At 46.8% G+C, this 23,614-nt stretch overlaps 1 protein-coding gene across 2 annotated transcripts in view; it reads right to left on the bottom strand.

Moving 5' to 3' along the window:
* Positions 1-23,614, bottom strand: part of RNF207 (ring finger protein 207) — a gene marked incomplete at its 5' end in the record, with an annotated part of 137,641 nt that overhangs the window by 28,179 nt on the left and 85,848 nt on the right. For both annotated transcript variants that reach the window (XM_082273313.1, XM_082273314.1), the window contains 3 exons: positions 1,838-1,955; positions 3,740-3,791; positions 4,031-4,216. In XM_082273313.1, the coding sequence (XP_082129439.1) occupies positions 1,838-1,955; positions 3,740-3,791; positions 4,031-4,216 (356 nt within the window). The remainder of the gene's footprint in view (positions 1-1,837; positions 1,956-3,739; positions 3,792-4,030; positions 4,217-23,614) is intronic.

The raw sequence follows: 23,614 nt of genomic DNA, 5'->3' as shown, positions 1-23,614 counted from the left end.
CTCCCTCCTGGCCTGTCAAGTGTCTGTAGCAAACTAAAGGTCTCCTGGAGCTTTCAAAATCTATCTCAGGTAAGTCCTAGAATCTCTTTACATGTACTTGTATCTCCTGGTAAAACGCATTAAACATATATATATATATATATATATTTTTTTTTTTTTTTTTTTCGTTTTAATAAAACAAAAAAAAAAATTAGCAAAGGTGAGTGACTGTGACAGACAGAGTGAATCTGAATAAACTAAACAAATGAGTACAATTTAATGGTATACAAATCACAGTGCTTTAAGTGGCCCGGTACGCACCGGTACTCAGTATAAAAAAATGTATAGGCCTATAATAGAGTATCGGCACCTCTTTTGGGCCACTTAAAGCACTGGTGTAAGTGTCATTTCTGTCTGCGGCCTCCTTCCTCTGATGAGTCACTTCTGACAAGCTTTCCTGACACCAAATGATAAATGGGGACAGGGGAGGGAGCGCCAGCACACAGCCTGTAATTGACAGATTCCCGTGTGCTGTGTGAAAGGGTGTGTGTCCCTTCCCTCCAATAAGCTTTCAGAGCTCTTCTTCTCACTAATGTAACTTCAGCTCTCCGCCCCCTCTTTTCTGAACTCTCAGACAAGCTGTATAAATTCTGGACTTTGAACGGATGTACAAAAGTGAATACAGCAGATAAACAGGTACAACTTATGTAGAAGGATTTGTTTAATCTCTGTGTATCACCTGAGGCCAGTCACTTCACTGGGGATATGGTTTACAACCACTTTAAAGAGGAAGTAAACACTCCTCTGACACTTGTACCTATAGGTGATCCTATGATAAGGCTTACCTATAGGTACTGTAAATATCTCCTAAACTTGCACCGTTTAGGAGATATTTAGCTTGCATGCAGCCAGTGACGTCACTGGCGCATGCGCTCTGAAGGAACGGCCGCTCGTGCCGTTCCTTCAGAGCCCCGTGCCGTGACTGTCGGCTCCCGCGCGCGTGCGCGGGAGTGACGTCACCGCGGCTCCGGCCAATCAGATGGCCGGATTCCGCGATCCCGGAAGACGGTCGACTGAACATGTCGTCCGTCATACAGGTGAGTGAGCGGCACGGCGGGGGCTCGTTGTAAGGTAAGTATTTCATAATGAGCTAGTATGCGATGCATACTAGCTCATTATGTGTTTGTCTTTCAGGTTGTAAAAAAAAAAAAAAAGTTAGAGTTTACAACCTCTTTAAAGCGGAGTTCCAGCCATTTCACTCACCTACCTGTCCAACGGTCCAGCGATGCGGCCACCCGAAGCCTCGATCCTCTCCCTCGGCGCCGGCATCACTGCTGTGGGCACCCGGCTGTGACAGTTTGCGGCTTCACAACTGGATACCCACTGCGCATGCGCGAGTCGCGCTGCGCGCCGTGATTGGCCGGCAATCTTCTGGGACCTCTGACAAGTCCCAGAAGATTGCAGGGAGGGAGGGGCTGAGGAGAACTTCCGCTCAGGGCGCCGCGGCGCTCCGAGCGGAAGTGGGAGCGGGTACCTGTCAAAACTAGGTACCCGCTCCCCCCCCCCCCCCCCCAAAAAATGACATGCCAAATGTGGCATGTCAGGGGGTTAGGATCACCTAAAGCGGAAGTTCCACTTTTGGGTGGAACTCCGCTTTAAGTATTAAGGAACTTTTTCTTATCTTTTAGTGTATTGGGTAGCAATGGCAGTCAGAAACCTAAGGTTGTGTCCAACAAGGAACAAATGAATAGGTTTATACTCCAAAAAATGATATCAGGATGGAAAGAAATTTAGAATTCTTTCTTGGATATAAATGATTAAACCAAAAAACACATCACAAAAGTATGAACTTTCCTACCTGGGCTCCAAACGCTCTTTGACCTTGGCGATGGATCTTACGTATGGGGCAATCTGCTTGGCAATCGTGGTCAGGTAGCCGTTTTCTTGTTTCAGTTGCTGGAGGTCGTGGAGTTGAGCTGCAGAGAACGAGAGACCAGACCATTGATGGGGCAATAATTATTGGTGGCAGGCTTCTCGCTCCCAGCCATGTGCCATATTGGCTTACTGGCCCCCACAGCTGCAAGTATGCAAGGAGGTGGGAATGCTCGTGACGTCATTGGCCGAATATGGCCACATGACCATTGATATTGATGGAATACACAGATTGGCCATATTTTTTACGACCACCCAATTAATATTAGGAAGGTCCCCCTTTTGCTGCCGTGACCCCTCGGGGCATAGACCCCATTAGATCTCTGAAGGTATGCTGTGGTATCTGGCACCAAGCCGTCAGTGGCAGATCCTTTAAGTCCTGTAAGTTAGGAGGTGCGGCCTCCATGGATCAGACAAGCTTTTCAGTACATCCCACAGATGCTCGATTAGATTGAGATCTGAAAAATTTGGAAGCCAAATCAACAACCCCAACCCGTTGTGTTCCTCAAAACCTCTTGAACCATTTTTGCAGTGTAGCAGGGCACATTATCCTGCTAAAAAAGACCACTGCCATCACTGTCATCAGGGAATAACTGTTTAGGTAGGTGGTACAAGTCCAGTAACATCCACATGAATGGCAGGACTTTCCCAGCATCACACTGTCTCTGCCCGCTTGTCTTCTTCCCATCCTGGTGCCATCTCTTTCCGGGATAATGGACGCAGACGCACCCAGCCATCCGTATGATGTAAAAGACCAGGCCACCTTCTTCCATTGCTTAGTGCTCCAGTTCTGCTGCTCACATGCCCATTGTAGGCGCTTTAGGCTGTGGACATGGGTCAGCATGGGCACCCTCGACCCTCACCCATACACAACAAACTGCCCATTTTTCTGCTTTCAATACAACTTCAGGGACAACATGTTCACTTGCTTGCCTAATATAACCCACTGACTTTCAGAAGCTATTGAAATGAGATAAACAATGTTCTTGACTTAACCTGTCAGTGGTTTTAAAGTTTTGGCTGATGGATGTATGGCAAAATGGCTATACTAAGTCAATGGCATTGACGTATAATGGCCATGTGTTTTATTAGGCCCTTGGCCCAGCAGTGACAATTAACTTCCGGGTTCGGATGTCCTTGGGTTTAGTCCAAACCCAAACTCATCACTATCGGTCTCAGGAAGAGGAAAAATAAAGTGCTAAAATAGTCCTACAGGGTGCTAAGGGGTTTGCTGTCATGTGCTTCATTTAAAGTTCCAGAGTAATGAGATTTTACTTTGTATGTATAGATTTAGGGATGGAAGCACATGACCACAGATGGTGTTTCAGACCACAATCTTTTAGCTAACAAAGGGGGTAAGCTGTATCAGCAGGGCCTCTGTATATACATTTAGTCCCGGGTCACACTTGTGCGAAGCGGGAAGGCTGCGAATTCGCAGCCTGTTCCCGCATCGCAAACGCACATCTGGCAGTTCACACTGCCATATGCAATACGCAGGGGGTGTCAATGAAATGTTAACGACACCCCCAGTTTGATCGCATACTGCAGTGCGATCTGACAGTTCGCACAGGATCGGATCGCACAAGTGTGAACCACTGTGCGATCCGATCCTGATGCGGCTGGAAAAAAGGGTCATGTGCGTGTTTGGTGCGGATACAGTGCGAATTCAGCCATACAAAGTGTATGGCTGAATTTGCATCCGCACCTCCGATCGCATGTAATGAAGGAGCAGTGCGCTCCGAATTACATGCGATCGGCGCACTCGCAGAAATGTGAACCGGCCCTAATACAGCCCAACTGTGAATACTGCAGAAACACGTCATACAACCTTCATAAATTTCCTGCTCATTCGCCACCCTTTGGTAGGTTTCTTCCCAAATCTAGAATTAAAAAGAAAAAGGTTGTAATAAATATTTCTGAATATAATGAAAACACCTCAACAGAATAACTTTTCTTAAGAACATTCTTCACTCTGAAGGCTTTAGAGGCCTCTGACAACAATGGTTGCCCTGTGGCTCATAGCTGTGCCTCCCGGTTTTGGACTCTTGGCACTCCTATCCTCTCCTCCCTTAGTCCGGCCATCACAGATTCTGCCAATGGATCTGATAAATGTACTGACCTCCTCAAATGCCGTCCTCATCATTTCCACCGAGGAATACTCGGAGGCGATCTGCACATCCACCTGCAGGGACTTCTGAATGACCTCGCTCATGGTGTCTGTCTTGATGAGGGAATGGTGCTTGGTCAGGTCTCTGTGCAGCTCCTGGACCTGGTCCTTCAGATTCTGGATCTCTGTCTGGATGGTCTGCAGGAGAAGAGAGATGTCCTGTACGATATCAGCTAAAGGAATGAGTGGACTCAACAGCAAGATAATGTCAAACCATTAGAGGGTTTTCTCCGTCCAAGAACCCAAATGTAATATGTTGCAATCACATTCGTTTTAGCGCACTTTCTGTCCTAGAGTGACACCACAAACACACTGGACTGTATTTACATCCCCCCTCTTCTCCATGACATAGGGGTAGGTGTTCTGTAGTTTACCCATTTGACCTCCGGAAAAGTTACTCCCCTTTATGACCAAGCCATTTTTTGTGATACGCCACTGTGTTATTTTAACTGACTATTGCGTGGTCGTGCGACGCTGTACCCAAATAAAATTGATGTCCTTTCTTTCCCACAAATAGAGCTTTCTTTTGGTGGTATTTGATCACTTCTGTGTTTTTTTTTTTTTTTTGCGCTATAAACAAAAATAAGAGCGACAATTAAAAAAAAAAAATTATATATAATTTAAGGATACAGGGAGGGTTAGTGTGTAGGATACAGGGAGGGTTAGTGTGTAGGATACAGGGAGGGTTAGTGTTGAGGATACAGGGAGGGTTAGTGTTGAGGATACAGGGAGGGTTAGTGTGGAGGATACAGGGAGGGTTAGTGTTGAGGATACAGGGAGGGTTAGTGTTGAGGATACAGGGAGGGTTAGTGTGGAGGATACAGGGAGGGTTAGTGTGGAGGATACAGGGAGGGTTAGTGTTGAGGTTACAGGGAGGGTTAGTGTTGAGAATACAGGGAGGGTTAGTGTGGAGGATACAGGGAGGGTTAGTGTGGAGGATACAGGGAGGGTTAGTGTTGAGGATACAGGGAGGGTTAGTGTTGAGGATACAGGGAAGGTTAGTGTTGAGGATACAGGGAGGGTTAGTGTTGAGGATACAGGGAGGGTTAGTGTTGAGGATACAGGGAGGGTTAGTGTGGAGGATACAGGGAGGGTTAGTGTGGAGGATACAGGGAGGGTTAGTGTTGAGGATACAGGGAGGGTTAGTGTTGAGGATACAGGGAGGGTTAGTGTGGAGGATACAGTGAGGGTTAGTGTTGAGGATACAGGGAGGGTTAGTGTTGAGGATACAGGGAAGGTTAGTGTTGAGGATACAGGGAGGGTTAGTGTTGAGGATACAGGGAGGATTAGTGTTGAGGATACAGGGAGGGTTAGTGTGGAGGATACAGGGAGGGTTAGTGTGGAGGATACAGGGAGGGTTAGTGTTGAGGATACAGGAAGGGTTAGTGTGGAGGATACAGGAAGGGTTAGTGTGGAGGATACAGGAAGGGTTAGTGTGGAGGATACAGGGAGGGTTAGTGTTGAGGATACAGGGAGGGTTAGTGTTGAGGATACAGGGAGGGTTAGTGTTGAGGATACAGGGAGGGTTAGTGTTGAGGATACAGGGAAGGTTAGTGTGGAGGATACAGGGAGGGTTAGTGTTGAGGATACAGGGAGGGTTAGTGTTGAGGATACAGGGAGGATTAGTGTTGAGGATACAGGGACGGTTAGTGTTGAGGATACAGGGAGGGTTAGTGTTGAGGATACAGGGAGGGTTAGTGTTGAGGATACAGGGAGGGTTAGTGTTGAGGATACAGGGAGGGTTAGTGTTGAGGATACAGGGAGGGTTAGTGTTGAGGATACAGGGAGGGTTAGTATTGGAGGTACAGGCAGAGTTAGTGTTAGGGTGGCAGGAAGGGTCAATGTTGGGTTTACAGGGAGGATTAGTGTTGATGTTAATGGAAAGGCTAGTGTTGGAATGACAGTTACAGGGAAAGTTCATGTTAGGATTAGTGTTAGGTGTACCAGGAGGGTTAGGGGTAGTAGGAAAGCTGCAAGAATGGTAATGTTAGGATAACAGAGTTTAGTTTTAAGATAAGTATGAACGTCCATCCAAAATGTACTGTTCAAATATAACTGATCCAATGTGAACTACCTTTTGATCACCTGTCTATAATCCAAACCTGCTGGTGCTCCTTCCTCACTCCTGCCTTCCTAATACCCTTCCCCATTCCCTCAACTCTCCCCTCCCCCCTCTCAGTCTAGATCTTATTCCTGTATTTCTACCTGAACTACCTCACTTCATTTAGAAACCTACTGTTTACATATATCATGATACTGCTGCTCATTCGTTGTACTTATTTCTAGTCAGAACATCTGTTTACAACAACGGTTTTGGCGTTTACATTGATAATTTTCTGGAAAAGGTGAACTCAGCCAATAATTCACAAACCCAACACAGCAAGATAAAACACCAATTTATTTCCAAGAAAGTGACCGTTAATTTTGGCCAACTGAGAAATCATTGGATCTATTATTAGATGAGGTCAGGGAGATTGAAGACAAGCAGAAATAAATCCAGTCCTAGCCCCCATCTTCACCCTCCCCCCCCCCCTCCAATAGACCTCTATGTAGTGAAATGGGGAATTCCCCGGCAGTTATTCATTGGGATAAACAGGGGGAATTTAACCCTTTGTTTACATTTCATTTGCAATGCAGTGCTGGAGACAGAAATTTTACTGAACAGACATTTTGCACCAGTGCAGTTAAGCAGAGTGCAAGAATTTAACTGACAAGTCAAATCGCAACAGTGTGGTCGAGTGCAAACCAACTGCCGCTGAGATTTGCTATAAAAAGAGCGGGAACAAAGCTGAGCTGTGTCAGTTGAGATTGGCTCTTGTAGTGAACACACCTGTGTGATCTGCTGTGAGAATTCTCATTCAATTTACAAAGCGAATATTCAGATATCTTTCTGAGTAGCTGAGTAAATAAACTGATATTTATTTTTTTTGTCACTTTTCTCTATTCTTTGTGACAAATTTGGAAAATGAGCCTTTTTAAAGTGCTCGCTATTTTCTGCTTTCTGCACCTTGTTGGTGTGGAATTTGCAAATGCCCGGCCATTGTACACCCGCCTGGAGGCTAAAGCCGGCTCTACACTGGTGATCCCATGTGTGATCACCAACAATATTCTCTCTGGTGCAACCAATGTTGGGATTGAGTGGGGAATGACTCCGGAAGGAGGCGGTCCTTACACTACCCTCCTGCAGGAAGATATTAACATACTGCACCATAATTTTCCCAACCTGCAGAAGCACCAAGGTAAAAGGTCTCCTCTGCATCTGCCCCGCTCAGGTAAAGAGGATTGCGACTTGCTCCTCAGCCCGGTCCTGCAAAGAGACAGCGGAACCTATGAGGTCCGCTTCACTACGGACAAAGTCCAGCGTCATCTATTCAAGAAGGTCATCGTTCACGTGACTGGTAAGTATTACAGGTTTTGGTTTATCGTTCATTCTGTGGGGGTTTTCTCCTGCTGTGGGGGGGGGGGGGGGTGTCTACTGAAGTAGTACTAATCAGTCGCTGGGATCACTTTTATGAAAAAAGCCCGGCGTCTGTGGGAAAATATAATACCGGGGTTATGGCATCTAGCTGCAGCTCTGGAATTAAACATCAAAAGGTATTTTTTTTTTTACTTATGATAATAATACAATAGGGGATTCATGATGAAAGCCCTGTAGAAGTGGTGGGGCAGCTGTACAGCCAGAAGACTGCCCTGAAAATGTAATCAGACTCATGGCTCCTGTATCTTCTGTGAGTTTCTTTACATCCTATTAATTAGGTAACCAGGAGGTAACCAGATAGAATATATCTTAGCACCTGATTCCGGGAAAAGGAAAATTCCTCCCTTGCACCTTCCTCACTGCAAGTGTAAATTGCTTGCTTGTGTCTAGGGGGACAAGAAAAGTTTTACTTACCCCATCCCCCGGCAGATGGCGCTCCCCTATGCTCCTACAACAGACAGTTCCTTGGCATGTCCAATGCAGAGGAAGGGAGGGGGAATTTATTCAATGGGGACACAGACAGCAATGTTTTTTAATAGGGTGGGGAAGAGTTTGATCCTTTTTTAGGTTTGTATTGCTGTGCTCCCATTGGGGAGGACTGTCACCACTTCCTGTGATCCTGGTCCCTAGTACAGGAAGTAAGAGGAAAAGTACGGCTCTAACCTTCCCCCGCTCTATCCAAAAATGTAAAAGACCTGATTTGTCCTTGATTCAGGACTAATTGGACCCGGGTCATTTGAAGTAGATTTATAGATATGAATGCAAACTTGTTTGTTTAACTTTATAGCTCATTATTTGGACGGTTAAGCTGATTTCCTTTGTTTTTATTTCATCAGATCCCACTTCCACTGAGACCGCCGCTGATGCCGAGACACTCAAAAAGCACCAAAGAAACCTGGAGATAAACAGTGAGACCCCTCCAGTCACTGTCACTGAGGAGGTCCCCACAATGTCTCCAACATGGACAACGACAACAACGACGACGACGACGGAGACCAGTACTTATAATTCGGGAATCTCAGTCATCAATCCCGTTGTGAGATTTATTGCCGAGACCTTTTATAAAATGAAGAAAAAAGGCCTCATTCTAACAGTGGGCATTATAGCTGGAGTCAGTCTTCTATTCCTGATCATTGCTGCTGCAGCAGCATGCTACATTGGGTAAGTTATTGCACATTCTTTATAGGTTTTCTCCATTACACATCTTCATGCTATCACCCACTGTATCTGAGCCCTCCCAATATTTACCTTTTTCCTGTAGGCAGGCAGTTGATCAGACCGAGGCGGTGAGTTTTCTGTGCTCATTGCCTGGGGTTTACCCTCACTGGTCATAATGAGATTAAACACACCTCTAACATATGTTCTATGGGGGAGGGGTGAATGAACTGAGGCTGCTGGTAACAGTAACAAATGGGGTGATGGCTTGGTTTCTATCAAACACAGATTTAGATGCAGTCCGCAAATAATTGTAATAATTTCTGCTGGTTTATGGACACATTTTCTTAACATATCTTTCTTTATCACTACAGAATTAAATACTGCAAGGAAAGACCAAAGGCAATGGAGAGGCTAAGGAGGATGGAAGAAGCGATGGAGGAAGCACGGATAATAATGGATAAAGCAAGCGTAGAGGTGGAAATCAGACCACCAGCGATGGAGGAAGCACGGATAATAATGGATAAAGCAAGCGCAGAGGTGGAAATCAGACCCCCAGCGATGGAGGAAGCACGGATAATAATGGATAAAGCAAGCGCAGAGGTGAAAATCAGACCCCCAGCGATGGAGGAAGCACGGATAATAATGGATAAAGCAAGCGTAGAGGTGGAAATCAGACCCCCAGCGATGGAGGAAGCACGGATAATAATGGATAAAGCAAGCGTAGAGGTGGAAATCCGACCCCCAGCGATGGAGGAAGCACGGATAATAATGGATAAAGCAAGCGTAGAGGTGGAAATCACATCCCCAGCGATGGAGGAAGCACACGTAATGAGAGTAGAAGGAGACGCAGAGGGAAATGATGTCCCAGCGGTGATGGAAGAAAGATGCACAGCAAAGGATGAAGTGCGCATCATGATAGATGAAAGAAGAGGAGATATGGAAGGAAGAATCGATGCGAGGGAAGAAATGCGCACATTGCTGGCTGAAGTATGGAAAAGAAGTAAAACAAGACACACAGCGACTGAAGAAGGAGTTGCAGCGATTAATGTCACACTTGCAGAGATGCAAGAAAGACTCGAAAAGACAGAAAAACGGTATGAAGAAACACTGACATGGATTGAACAAATGATGGAAAAAAAAGTGTCAGTGGTTAGAAAAGAAATGGCAGCAACTAAAGAAGAACTCCCAGCAACTAATGATGAACTTTCAGAGAACGAAGAAATGTTCCAAGAAACACCCCCTAGACCTAAATCACGTAAATCACGCAAATCACGCCTAAAAAGATGGTTTTCAGGTGTTTTTCATGGTTTTTTGGGGGGGTTTTTTGGGCTTTTTGCAGGCGTTTTTTAAGCCATTGCTTGCAGGTGTTTGGAGGCAGGCATTGACACCTAGCCACACACACGTGTAATCTGCCAAAAAAGAAGCTCATGTACTTTTTTGAGCTTCAGGCAACAAAACGCTCAGGAGTGAACAGGGCCTAATGCTTGCACAAGGAGTAAAGGTAAAGTTGATCCAGGGAATATCCGATTGCCTCTCGGGGGATCAGGAAGGAATTTTTTCACCTGCTGTAGCAAATTGGATCATGCTTTGCTGGGGTTTTTCGCCTTCCTCTGGATCAACTGCGGGTATAGGATTGTTCTAACAATAGCAGGTTGTCAAGTAGCAGGCCAGAAACCTGTTTGGCGTGTCCTTAACAACCCGCTGACAGCTGAATGTAAACCAAAGAGTTGCCAGCAATAAAATGTGAAAATAAATCAGCATAGGGGTCCCCCAAATCAATACTAGGCCCTTCGGGTCTGGAATGGATTATAAGGGGAACCTCATGCCAAAAAAAAAAAAAAGAAATGGTGTGGGGTTCCCCCCCAAAATCCACGTCAGACGTTTATCAATGCATGCAGCCTGGCAGGCCAGGAAAGGGGGGGGGGAAGGGGGACGAGTGAGCGCCCCTCCTGAACCATACCAGGCCTCGTGCCCTCAACATGGGAGGATGCTTTGGGGTAAGGGGGCTCCCCTCCCCCAAAGTACCTTGTCCCCATCAGCATGAGGACAAGGTGCTTTGGGGGAGGGGGAAGGGAGCCCCTTCTACCCCAAAGCACCCCCCCCATGTTAAGGACATGTGGCCAGGTATAGTTAGGGACGCAGGGGCTGGGAACTCACTCGCCCCCCCTTTCTTAGCCTGCCAGATTGCATGCTCAGATAAAAGGTCTGGTGTGGATTTTGGGGGGACCCACACACCATTTTTTTTATTAATGTAGCCATAGGGCTCCCCTCAAAATCCACACCAGACCTGAAGGGGTTTTTCTCAAATTTTATTGCCAGCAAATCTTTGGATTACATTCAGCCGACAGCTAATGAGTCATCGGTTGTTAAGGATGCAGCGGCCAGCTTGCTGGCCCATTTCTTAAACCCCAGCTATTGTTAAGGATGCCGACATCCATCCACTCCTAAAATTTGCATCAGAACGGTATCAAAATCGCAGCTGAACAGCAACTTTGGAAATTCGCAGTGAAAACGGACCTGAAATTTGCACTGCACATGTGTGAACCCGATCCCAACAACATCGGTTGCCCCCACCTCTTGGTTAGGGAGGCAGCAGAGCTGTCAGACGGCGGGAGCCAGCATAAGGTTCAGACCTGTAACGTCCATCCTGATTGATGCTGAATTTACTTCGGGGGGGACATTGATTTTGTTTTTAATAAAGGACTTGTCAAAAAAAAAAAAAATGCAGTTTCAGACGCCCCATACTTATTCACGTACGGGGGGGGGGGGGCTGGGATGGGAGGTAGGGGGTTGAACCCATCAACATGGTGACAAGGTGCAGGGGAGTAAGTGGTGTTGAGCCCCATCTAACCCACAGCACCCCCCCATGAGGGCATGTGGCCTGGTATGGCTCAGGAGGGGGTGTTCCCTTTCCTAGCCTGCAAGGCTGCATGTTAAGGGTCTGGTACGGCTTTTGGGGAGATATGGGCCCACACATTTTTTTGTTACATTTTGGCATTATGTTCCCCTCAAAATCTATGCCAGATCAAAGGTTCCGGTAGGGATTTGGGGGGGACAGGGGGGGGGGGGCAAAGACTCCATGCCTTTTTGGTGCAACTCAGTTCCACCACCTCTGGCTCAGGCCCTCTGCTCCCTGCTCACCACTACCACTTGTAAACACAGAAATCTGGCTTCTATGTTTACATGTGACAGCTTGCCTCCAAATGGCTCCCACAGATCTGATCTCCTGAGCGCCCCCCCTCTGAGTGCAGTATGGGGACAAGGGAGATGCCTGCGGCGCAGTGCAGATCCCGACACCCCCACTGGATGATCTTCCTGCAATGAGACAGGCAGAGCCACCTACAGTGTGCAGGGAGGTAGTAGAGACAGCTGGGTGCTTCAGCAACACGAGTAAGACATGTGGAAGATGGTGGAGCTTTTGAGGCAGGAGGGAGAAGATGAAGGGAATGGAGAGGGGGGTGGCATGCAGAGGTCAGAGCTGAAGAGGGATGAAAGTCAGATGAGGATAGAAGATGCAGAGGTAAGCAGCTGTGGAAGAAGGATAAACTCTGCACTCCATGTGTAGTGCACCCCTGAACTCTGTATGCAGTACACCCCTAAACTCTGCAATGTAAAAAGCGCACCCCTGGAACTTTGCACCTAGCGCACCCCTGAACTCTGTACTCTATGTGTAACACCCCCCAAACTCTGTATGTAATGCACCCCTGAAATTTAATACCACTTTAAAACTCTTCCATTGTTACTGAAGTTTGACCCCCTTACTATTTGATGTGGTTTGGAGGGTGTGTGTGTGTGGGGGGGGGGGGGGTTTGGGGGGCCATGGCTGGGTTCCTGCACCTATTTTCTGAGAATAAAAGCCCTGGTTGAGGCTACAGGGAAGGTTAGTGTTGAGGTTATAGGAAGGGTTAGTGCTGGGGTAACAGAGAGTTAGTGTTGAGGCTACAGGGAGGGTTGGTGTTGAGGTTACAGAGAGAGTTAGTGTTGGGGATACAGGGAGGGTTAGTGTTGAGATTACAGAGAGGGTTAGTATTAAGATTACAGTGAGGGTTAGTGTTGAAGATAAAAGGGAGGGTTAGTGTTGAGATTACAGAGAGGGTTAGTGTTGAGGATACAGGGAGGGTTAGTGTTGGGGATACAGGGAGGGTTAGTGTTGGGGATACAGGGAGGGTTAGTGTTGGGGATACAGGGAGGGTTAGTGTTGAGATTACAGGGAGGGTTAGTGTTGAGATTACAGGGAGGGTTAGTGTTGAGATTACAGGGAGGGTTAGTGTTGAGGTTACATGGAGGGTTAGTGTTGAGGATACAGGGAGGGTTAGTGTTGAGATTACAGGGAGGGTCCATGATGAGATGACTGACGCGTTTCGAGGCCTAGCCTCTTCCTCAGAGCCACCGAGGTGGCTCTGAGGAAGAGGCTAGGCCTCGAAACGTGTCAGTCATCTCATCATGGACGATCATATGGACTAAACACGGACTTTTGAGCAATCCAGCTTGATACGCTTTACTTTTATCTACGTCTGTGAGTAGCCATTTTTTATGTCATTTAAATAAAGCCTTATATTGAGGATAATGCGCTAGGTCGGTGCGCCCTTTTTTGTTCTTTTTGCCTTTAGTGATGGAGTAGCAGGGAGGATTAGTGTTGATGTTAATGGAAAGGTTAGTGTTAGAATGACAGTTACAGGGAAAGTTCATGTTAGGATTAGTGTTAGGTGTACCAGGAGGGTTAGGGGTAGTAGGAAAGCTGCAAGAATGGTACTGTTAGGATAACAGAGTTTATCTTTAGGATAACATGTATATAAAAAATTGCAGCGCTTTGAAAGTAGAAAGTCTCAGCTGGGCAGTACTCACGCCCTACTCCAAGAAAAGTCCAAATACAGTTCAAATCTCTCACGACTGTCCAGTAGAGGATTCTCAAATAGATCATTCCGGTGTAACATGTAAATAAAAGAAAGTCCAATATAGTGTAATACTGTGATGAGCAGGTTATGGAAGAGAGGACGGGTCACACCAGTGATGGGAGTTTTAACCACGTGCTTTCCTTTGTCCTTCTCCACATGCAGTGCAAACTCACCAGATCAATAATCCAAAAAAGGCATATCAGGTGGTTAGCAACTCCCGCCATCACAGCTTCATCTCCCACAATCAGAGCCTCCAGAGGTAAACTCTCATACACATTAAATGAGAGAAAACACCGGTAATTATATTAAAAGTAGAATCCTATTTATTTTTTCCAGTAAAAAATATACAAAGCATGGTTACTCACACGCGTCACGCCACTGCAAGCATCACAGCGGAGCAACTGGAATTGGCAACCATGCCCAACGCGTTTCCAACCAATGTTGATCATCAAGGGGCATATCATACAGTTACTAAGCCCATTTAATATCAGACAATCGTGAGAAAATTAACCTACTTCCTGTGTTCTGTTTTCCGGGAGGAGGTCTGGCGCGTCACTTCCTGGTCCGGCGCCATTTTCCCTTAGTCCGGCATGTCATTTCCGGTTTCAGCGCCATTATACATATACTTAGTCCGCAATAGCTGCCATTACCCATCCTGGCTTCATAACATCCCTAAAGGCCAGTTGATGAGAATCAATCGAAACTGTACCAAATTAGAGGACTATCAGATACAGAGCAATATCCTTAGAAATAGATTTCTGGAAAAGGGGTATGATGGGAATACCTTGGATAGGGTGATAGAAGAAGTGGGTAATATGGACAGGAGTTCCTTGCTGAATAATTCTGAGTGTGATCATAAGAGGTTGGTATGTCCCTTCATTACAACATTTTCTACCCAATCTTACGAGCTCAAGCGTATAATAAACAGAAGGAGGGACATTTGAGATCGGATTAATACCTTGAGTGAATTCCTACCTATGGGACCTGAGATAGTTTTCAGAAAGGTCCCCAATTTAAGAGAAAAACTAGTAAATAATGTGGTGGACCCCCCTAGAGCTCAAATATCAGTGTTTAAGGTGCTGTATCTTGGCCTAGGCTGACAAGGCCCAGGCCTAGGGCAGAACTTTGCAGGGGGGCAGCAAAAAATCTGCACCCCACACGAAAAAACAAAAACAGCCTCCTCCTGGCTCCCACAGGAAAAGGGTCCCTGCCAGCTTGCGCTACACTTTTAGTATAGTGCCAGTCTTATGGGGGGAATTGGGCCAGAGGGCAGGGTCCAGGAGGCAAATCAGTCTGGTGCTCCTATAAAGCGGTCACACTGCTACCTGCCGGTATGATAATACCGGCCGGTCAGGACATTCAAACTGACTGCAGGCCGCCGTCCACACATAATACAACTGGCCCGAAGGCCGCCAATGCTAATAAGTGTGGCACTGCAGCCCAATGCTCCACCTACCCTCCTCCACCCCCAGGTATGGCAGGCATCATGTCAATAATATCATTTCATTTCTTTAAACATCCTTGTCCTTGAGCGAGCGTACTGAATTACATCATATACAATATGTCACTGGGTTAGTAAGATTACTCCTATTTGGACTTGTGTTTGCTGCCACTGATTATTTCACCTATTTATATAATAACTCTGAACTTCCTATTCATTATACAAATAAGTGAAATAAACCTAAGATTACAATCAGTGGCAGCAAACACAAGTCCAAATATCTTATAAGAAAGGAGTAATCTTACTAATCCAGTGACATAAGGCTGTACTAATGGGCACTGATAAGGCTGCACTGATGGCCAATAATGAGGTGGTACTGATAAGCTGCACTGATATGCTGCACTGATGGGCGCTAATAGGCTGCACTGATGGGCACTGATATGCTGCACTGATGGCCACTGATGAGGTGGCAAAGGTGGGTACTGATAAACTGCACTGATGGGCACTAATGAGGCTGCACTGATGTTCTGCACTGATGAGGCTGCACTGACAGGCATGAGGCAGTACTGATAAGCTTCACTGATCGGGCTGCACTGATATGCTGCCCTGATGGGCACTGATGGCCACTGATGAGGCTGCGCTGATGGCAACTGATGAGGTGACACTAATAAGCTGCACTGATGGGCACTAATATGATGCACTGATAGGCTGCACTAATGGGCACTGATCGGCTGCACTGGTGGACACTGATGGGGCTGTACTGATGGCCACTGATAAGGCTGCACTGATATGCTAGACTGATGAGGCTGCACTGATGGGCAGAAATGAGGCTGCATTGATGGCCACTGATGGGGCTGTACTGATGGCCACTGATGAGGCCGCACTGATATCAGTACAGCCCCATCAGTGGTCATCAATGCAGCCTAATCAGTGCAGCACATCAGTGCTGCCTTATCAGTGAAGCCTCATTAGTGCCCATCAGTGCAGTTTATCAGTACCCACCATTGCCACCCCATCAGTGACCATCAGTGCAGCATATCAGTGCCCATCAGTGTAGCATATCAGTGCCCATCAGTGCAGCCTCATCAGTTAGTCTGATGAGGCTGCACTGATGGGCAGTAATAAGGCTGCACCGATGGGCACTGATGAGGCTGAACTTATGGAAACTGATGAGGCTGCACTGATGGACTCTGGTTGTGGTCTATGGTTTGCAGATGACAGGGCGGGTCATAAACTGGAAGGGGTGTGGCATTTACAGGAAGGGGTGGATCATATTTAAATTAGGGGATGCCCAGGTTTAGTCAGGTCTAGGGCAGCACAAAACCTAAATACACCACTGGCCCTATCTGGGATAACAAGACTTACCTTAAACTAGCTAAGATTCCTCAGGGGGCCAGGTGGTGCGGATTGGGCATCAGATATTTCGGTCCGGGACTCTTCTGTCCTTCCCGGATCTCCAGAGCCAGTTTCAGTTGCCCTCGCACATGGCCTATTACTGCTGTATCTACAGTTGGCACACGCTGTACGAGCTCAGGGCGAGTCAGCCTCATGGGAACTCTCCCCCACACCGATATTTCATGTTATGGTCTATGGTTTGCAGATGACAGGGCGGGTCATAAACTGAAAGGGGTGTGGCATTTACAGGAAGGGGTGGATCATATTTAAATTAGGGGGTGCCCAAGTTTAGTCAGGTCTAGGGCAGCACAAAACCTAAATACACCACTGAGCTGAGGGTAGTGATTATCTACCTCTTTCTTTGTAAAACACCTTCCATCTTCTCAAGGTGTCCCTTTTCTTCCTATGTATAGATCGTTTTCCTTCTTTATTACATTTTTATTATCTTTTATTACCTTTGTCTGGTTTCTATTCCTCCTTGTCCTATTATCTGCCTCAGAGATTGTAGGACTCTAAAGTATTGAAGTTAATTTATTTCTCATCCACTAGATGGCGATTTTTTTTGTTGTTTTATTAATTACACTTTATATATACAGTACTAGAACTTTACCCCGGTTAAGCAGTGCTACATAATCCTGGAGATAATTACTGTTGCTTGGATTGATAATCAGCAAGTGTTATTCTGGGTATGAGGTGACATGTTGGTGAAGTTCTAGGAGTGAGGTTTTCACCATTTTAATATAATTCACTTTTCTTTAACATATTTTATGTATATTTTTTGCAGTGTAGCTATAGACTGCATTTGGTTGTTATATGTATTAATGCCTTCCGAGTATGAGGGTTTATTTATTGTTGTGACATCACTGCAGGAGGATGGTTCGGCCCTGCACTGTGGTTCTCGAGCAATGCTGTAGTGAGGCTACGTTAGTATGGCGTCTGAACCGGATATGATGAGCTGGACTAAGGTATAATGGCGCTGAAACCGGAAATGACGCGCCGGACCTCCTCCCGCAAAACAGAACACAGGAAGTAGGTTAATATTCATTGGTTGGAAACGCGTTGGGTGGCGGTTGCCTATTCCAGTTGCGCTGCTGTGATGCTTGCAGTGGTGTGGCGCGTGTGAGTAATCATGCTTTGCATATTTTTTACTGGAAACAATAAATAGGATTCTACTTTTACTATAATCACCGGTGTTTTCTCTGGGTTTTTTTTTTTTTTAAATCAGAAAAAAGTTTATTGAAAAAACGAAACACAGTACAGAAAATAGGAAACATTTTCATAGAAATAGGACAATACAAACAGGATGCCAATGAGCAATTCTGTACCAAGAGTAATTAAAAGTATCAGAAAACCAAGAAAACAGGGTAAAACAGACCAACAATCTCATGAACGTAAACATCTCTTCCTAATTGGGTAACTTTCGCCCCTGGTTGCCCCCTCTCCCATCACCATGACAGGTATAAGAACAATCAATTGTGATCACACATAGTAGATAGAGGAAACCGCCGCCCACCAAGAAAGTGTAGGGTACCATACAACCACAGCCGGGAACACCCATCACCCCAGTCACCCGGCACTCTCTGTAAAAGCCGCTGCTTTACGAGCTACCCGGGAGACATCCCAGGGGTATCCAGCCAAGGAGACCACAGTTTTTCAAACTTTTGGGGCCTACCCCTATGTTGATAAATCTACTTCTCCAGGATAAGCATATCCCCCATCGTGGCCACCCACCTTTTAACCGAAGGAGAATTTTCTGATTTCCAAAACTGAAGTAGTACCTTCCAGGCCTGAAAGAAGGCTCTAGAGAAAGGGAGTCTAGTCGCTTCCTCCGCTCAACCTCGGTTGAGTGTGTGCAAAACTTCAGTCCAATAACGATGCAGCTTCGGGCAGCACCACAGAAGATGAATAAGATCCCCTGGGGCGTGCCTGCACTTGGCACATAGTGGGTCGGCTAGCCCACCCATCCTCTGAAGCCGGACCGGTGTGTAATGAGCACGCAGTAGTAAGTACAAATGGGAAAATTGGAGACTTATTAAGGGTGCGCCTCCAAATACTTGGACAGGTAGCATAAGATATCCCTGAGAGATAAACTCCTTTGTGGTAGCGGTGTTCTGAATAACATGAAATATCGGTGTGGGGGAGAGTTCCCATGAGGCTGACTCGCCCTGAGCTCGTACAGCGTGTGCCAACTGTAGATACAGTAGTAATAGGCCATGTGCGAGGGCAACTGAAACTGGCTCTGGAGATCCGGGAAGGACAGAAGAGTCCCGGACCGAAATATTTGATGCCCAATGCGCGCCACCTGGCCCCCTGCGGAATCTTAGCTAGTTTAAGGTAAGTCTTGTTATCCCAGATAGGGCCAGTGGTGTATTTAGGTTTTGTGCTGCCCTAGACCTGACTAAACTTGGGCACCCCCTAATTTAAATATGATCCACCCTTCCTGTAAATGCCACACCCCTTCCAGTTTATGACCCGCCCTGTCATCTGCAAACCATAGACTACAACCACAGTCCACCAGTGCCCATCAGTGCAGCCTCATCAGTTTCCATAAGTTCAGCCTCATCAGTGCCCATCAGTGCAGCCTTATTACTGCCCATCAGTGCAGCCTCATCAGACTAACTGATGAGGCTGCACTGATGGGCACTGATATGCTACACTGATGGGCACTGATGGTCACTAATGAGGCTGCACTGATAAGGCAGCACTGATGTGCTGCACTGATTAGGCTTCATTGATGACCACTGATGGGGCTGTACTGATATCAGTGCGGCCTCATCAGTGGCCATCAGTACAGCCCCATCAGTGGCCATCAATGCAGCCTCATTTCTGCCCATCAGTGCAGCCTCATCAGTCTAGCATATCAGTGCAGCCTTATCAGTGGCCATCAGTACAGCCCCATCAGTGTTCACCAGTGCAGCCGATCAGTGCCCATTAGTGCAGCCTATCAGTGCATCATATTAGTGCCCATCAGTGCAGCTTATTAGTGCCATCTCATCAGTTGCCATCAGCGCAGCCTCATCAGTGGCCATCAGTGCCCATCAGGGCAGCATATCAGTGCAGCCCGATCAGTGAAGCTTATCAGTGCTGCCTCATGCCTGTCAGTGCAGCCTCATCAGTGCCCATCAGTGCAGTTTATCAGTACCCACCATTGCCACCTCATCAGTGGCCATCAGTGCAGCATATCAGTGCCCATCAGTGCAGCATATCAGTGCCCATCAGTGCAGCCTATTAGCGCCCATCAGTGCAGCATATCAGTGCTGCCCAACAGTGCAACATATCAGTGCAGCTTATCAGTACCACCTCATTATTGGCCATCAGTGCAGCCTTATCAGTGCCCATTAGTACAGAGTTATGTCACTGGATTAGTAAGATTACTCCTTTCTTATAAGATATTTGGACTTTGGTGCCACTGATTGTAATCTTAGGTTTATTTCACTTATTTGTATAATGAATAGGAAGTCCAGAGTTATTATATAAATAGGTGAAATAATCAGTGGCAGCAAACACAAGTCCAAATAGGAGTAATCTTACTAACCCAGTGACATATTGTATATGATGTAATTCAGTACGCTCGCTCAAGGACAAGGATGTTTAAAGAAATGAAATGATATTATTGACATGATGCCTGCCATACCTGGGGGTGGAGGAGGGTAGGTGGAGCATTAGGCTGCAGTGCCACACTTATTAGCATTGGCAGCCTTCGGGCCAGTTGTATTATGTGTGGACGGCGGCCTGCAGTCAGTTCCAATGTCCTGACCGGCCGGTATTATCATACCGGCAGGTAGCAGTGTGACCGCTTTATAGGAGCACCAGACTGATTTGCCTCCTGGATCCTGCCCTCTGGCCCAATTCCCCCCATAAGACTGGCACTATACTAAAAGTGTAGCGCAAGCTGGCAGGGACCCTTTTCCTGTGGGAGCCAGGAGGAGGCTGTTTTTGTTTTATCGTGTGGGGTGCAGATTTTTTGCTGCCCCCCTGCAAAGTGCTGCCCTAGGCCTGGGCCTTCTCAGCCTAGGCCAAGATACAGCACTGGATAGGGCTGTAAATGGTAAAGCGCTGTACTGCCTGCAGTTGCTTGACCTTGTTCCACACTTTTTGGAGTAGGACATATGTGGGCATATATGTAAAAGTAAACCTATGCGCTACCAAATGGAGAGAAGGAGGCGGAAAAGAAAAAAAGAAAAGAAAAATGGAGCACCAGAAATCTGCAGCTAATTTTGTAGTGTCACCACATACAACAAATGTAAAAAAAGAGAGGTAGAAAATCAACGTAGAAACTCGAAAATCGGTGAACCATAAATATCTTATATAAAATAGATAATAGAAGCAACTCAATAATACTTTAAAATCATCAATCTTCAAAATGACAAAAGTGCCAAAGTGAAAGTGCACACGCAGCAGTGAATAAGTATAAAATAAGGAAATCAGAATCAACGCAAATCGCCCCCCCCCCCCCCCTTTCCTAGCCTGCCAGATTGCATGCTTAGATAAAGGTCTGGTGTGGATTTTGGGGGGGACCCACACACCATTTTTTTTATTAATGTAGCCATAGGGCTCCCCTCAAAATCCATACCAGACCTGAAGGGGTTTTTCTCAAATTGTATTGCCAGCAAATCTTTGGATTACATTCAGCCGACAGCTAATGAGTCATCGGTTGATAAAGATGCAGCGGCCAGCTTGCTGGCCCATTTCTTAAACCCCAGCTATTGTTAAGGATGCCGACATCCATCCACTCCTAAAATTTGCATCAGAACGGTATCAAAATCGCAGCTGAACAGCAACTTTGGAAATTCGCAGTGAAAACGGACCTGAAATTTGCACTGCACATGTGAACCCGATCCCAACAACATCAGTTGCCCCCACCTCTTGGTTAGGGAGGCAGCAGAGCTGTCAGACGGCGGGAGCCAGCATAAGGTTCAGACCTGTAACGTCCATCCTGATTGATGCTGAATTTACTTCGGGGGACATTGATTTTGTTTTTAATAAAGGACTCAAAAAAAAAAATGCAGTTTTAGACGCCCCATACTTATTCACGTACAGGGGGGGGGGGGGCTGGGATCGGGGGGTGGGGGGTTGAACCCAACAACATGGTGACAAGGTGCATGGGAGTGAGTGGTGCTGAGCCCCATCTAACCCACAGCCCCCCCCCCATGAGGGCATGTGGCCTGGTATGGCTCAGGAGGGGGTGTTCCCTTTCCAAGCCTGCAAGGCTGCATGCTCAAATAAGGGTCTGGTACGGCTTTTGGGAAGATATGGGCCCACACATTTTTTTGTTACATTTTGGCATGGGGTTCCCCTCAAAATCTATGCCAGATCGAAGGTTCCTGTAGGGATTTGGGGGGACGGGACTCCATGCCTCTTTTGTGCAACTCAGTTCCACCACCTCTGGCTCAGACCCTCTGCTCCCTGCTCACCACTACCACTTGTAAACACAGAAATCTGGCTTCTATGTTTACATGTGACAGCTTGCCTCCAAATGGCTCCCACAGATCTGATCTCCTGAGCGCCTTCCCTCTGAGTGCAGGATGGGGACAAGGTAGATGCAGGTGCCTGCGGCGCAGTGCAGATCCCGACACCCCCACTGGATGATCTTCCTGCAATGCGACAGGCAGAGCCACCTACAGTGTGCAGGGAGGTAGTAGAGACAGCTGGGTGCTTCAGCTTAACACAGCAACACAAGTAAGACATGTGGAAGATGGTGGAGATTTTAAGGAAGGAGGGAGAAGATGAAGGGAATGGAGAGCGGGGTGGCATGCAGAGGTCAGAGCTGAAGAGGGATGAAAGTCAGATGAGGATAGAAGATGCAGAGGTAAGCAGCTGTGGAAGAAGGCTAAACTCTTCACTCTATGTGTAGTGCACCCCTGAACTCTGTATGCAGCACACCCCTAAACTCTGCACTATGTAAAAAGCGCACCCCTGAACTTTGCATCTAGCGCACCCCTGAACTCTGTATTCTATGTGTAACACCCCCCAAACTCTGCACTCTGTATGTAATGCACTCCTGAATCTTAATACCGCTTTAAGACTCTTCCATTGTTAGTGAAGTTTGACCCCCCCCCCACTATTTGATGGAGAGGAGTTTTGGGGGGTCATGGCTGGGATCCTGCACCTATTTTCTGAGAATAAAAGCCCTGGTTGAGGATACAGGAAGGGTTAGTGTTGAGGATACAGGGAGTGTTAATGTTGAGGTTACAGGGAGGGTTAGTGTTGAGGTTACAGGGAAGATTAGTGTTGAGGATACAGGGAGTCTTACTGTTGGGGCTACAGAGAGGGTTAGTGTTGAGATTACAGGGAGGGTTTGTATTGATATTACAGGAAGGTCTAGTGTTGGGGCTACAGGAAGGGTTAGTGTGGAGGATACAGGGAAGGTTAGTGTTAAGATTACAGGGAAGGTTAGTGTTGAGGATACAGGGAAGGTTAGTGTTGAGGATACAGGGAGGGTTGTGTTGAGGATACAGGGAGGGTTAGTGTTGAGGATACAGGGAGGGTTAGTGTTGAGGTTACAGGGAGTCTTAGTGTTGGGGGCTACAGGGAGGGTTGTGTTGAGATTACAGGGAGTCTGTTGGGGCTACAGGGAAGGTTAGTGTTGATAATACCAGGAGGGTTAGTGTTGAGGTTACAGGAAGTCTTAGTGTTGGGGCTACAGGGAGGGTTAGTGTTAAGATTACAGGGAGTCTGTTGGGGCTACAGGGAGGGTTAGTGTTGAGGATACAGGGAGGGTTAGTGTTGAGGATACAGGGAGGGTTAGTGTTGAGGATACAGGGAGTCTGTTGAGGATACAGGGAGGGTTAGTGTTGAGGATACAGGAAGGGTAAATGTTGAGGATACAGGGAGGGTTAGTGTAGAGGATACAGGGAGGGTTAGTGTTGAGAATACAGGGAGGGTTAGTGTTGAGGATACAGGGAAGGTTAGTGTTGAGAATACAGGGAGGGTTAGTGTTGAGGATACAGGGAGGGTTAGTGTTGAGGATACAGGGAGGGTTAGAGTTGAGGATACAGGGAGGGTTAGTGTTGAGAATACAGGGAGTCTTAGTGTTGGGGCTACAGGGAGGGTTAGTGTTGAGGATACAGGGAGGGTTAGTGTTTAGGTTACAGGGAGTCTTAGTGTTGCGGATACAGGGAGGGTTAGTGTTGAGGATACAGGGAGGGTTAGTGTTAAGGCTACAGGGA

This window comes from Pelophylax lessonae (assembly GCF_965119305.1).
Source record: "Pelophylax lessonae genome assembly, chromosome: 12".
NCBI lineage: Eukaryota > Metazoa > Chordata > Amphibia > Anura > Ranidae > Pelophylax > Pelophylax lessonae.
Note: the sequence above shows the minus strand (reverse complement) of the source record. Positions and strands in the feature narration are given on the sequence as shown.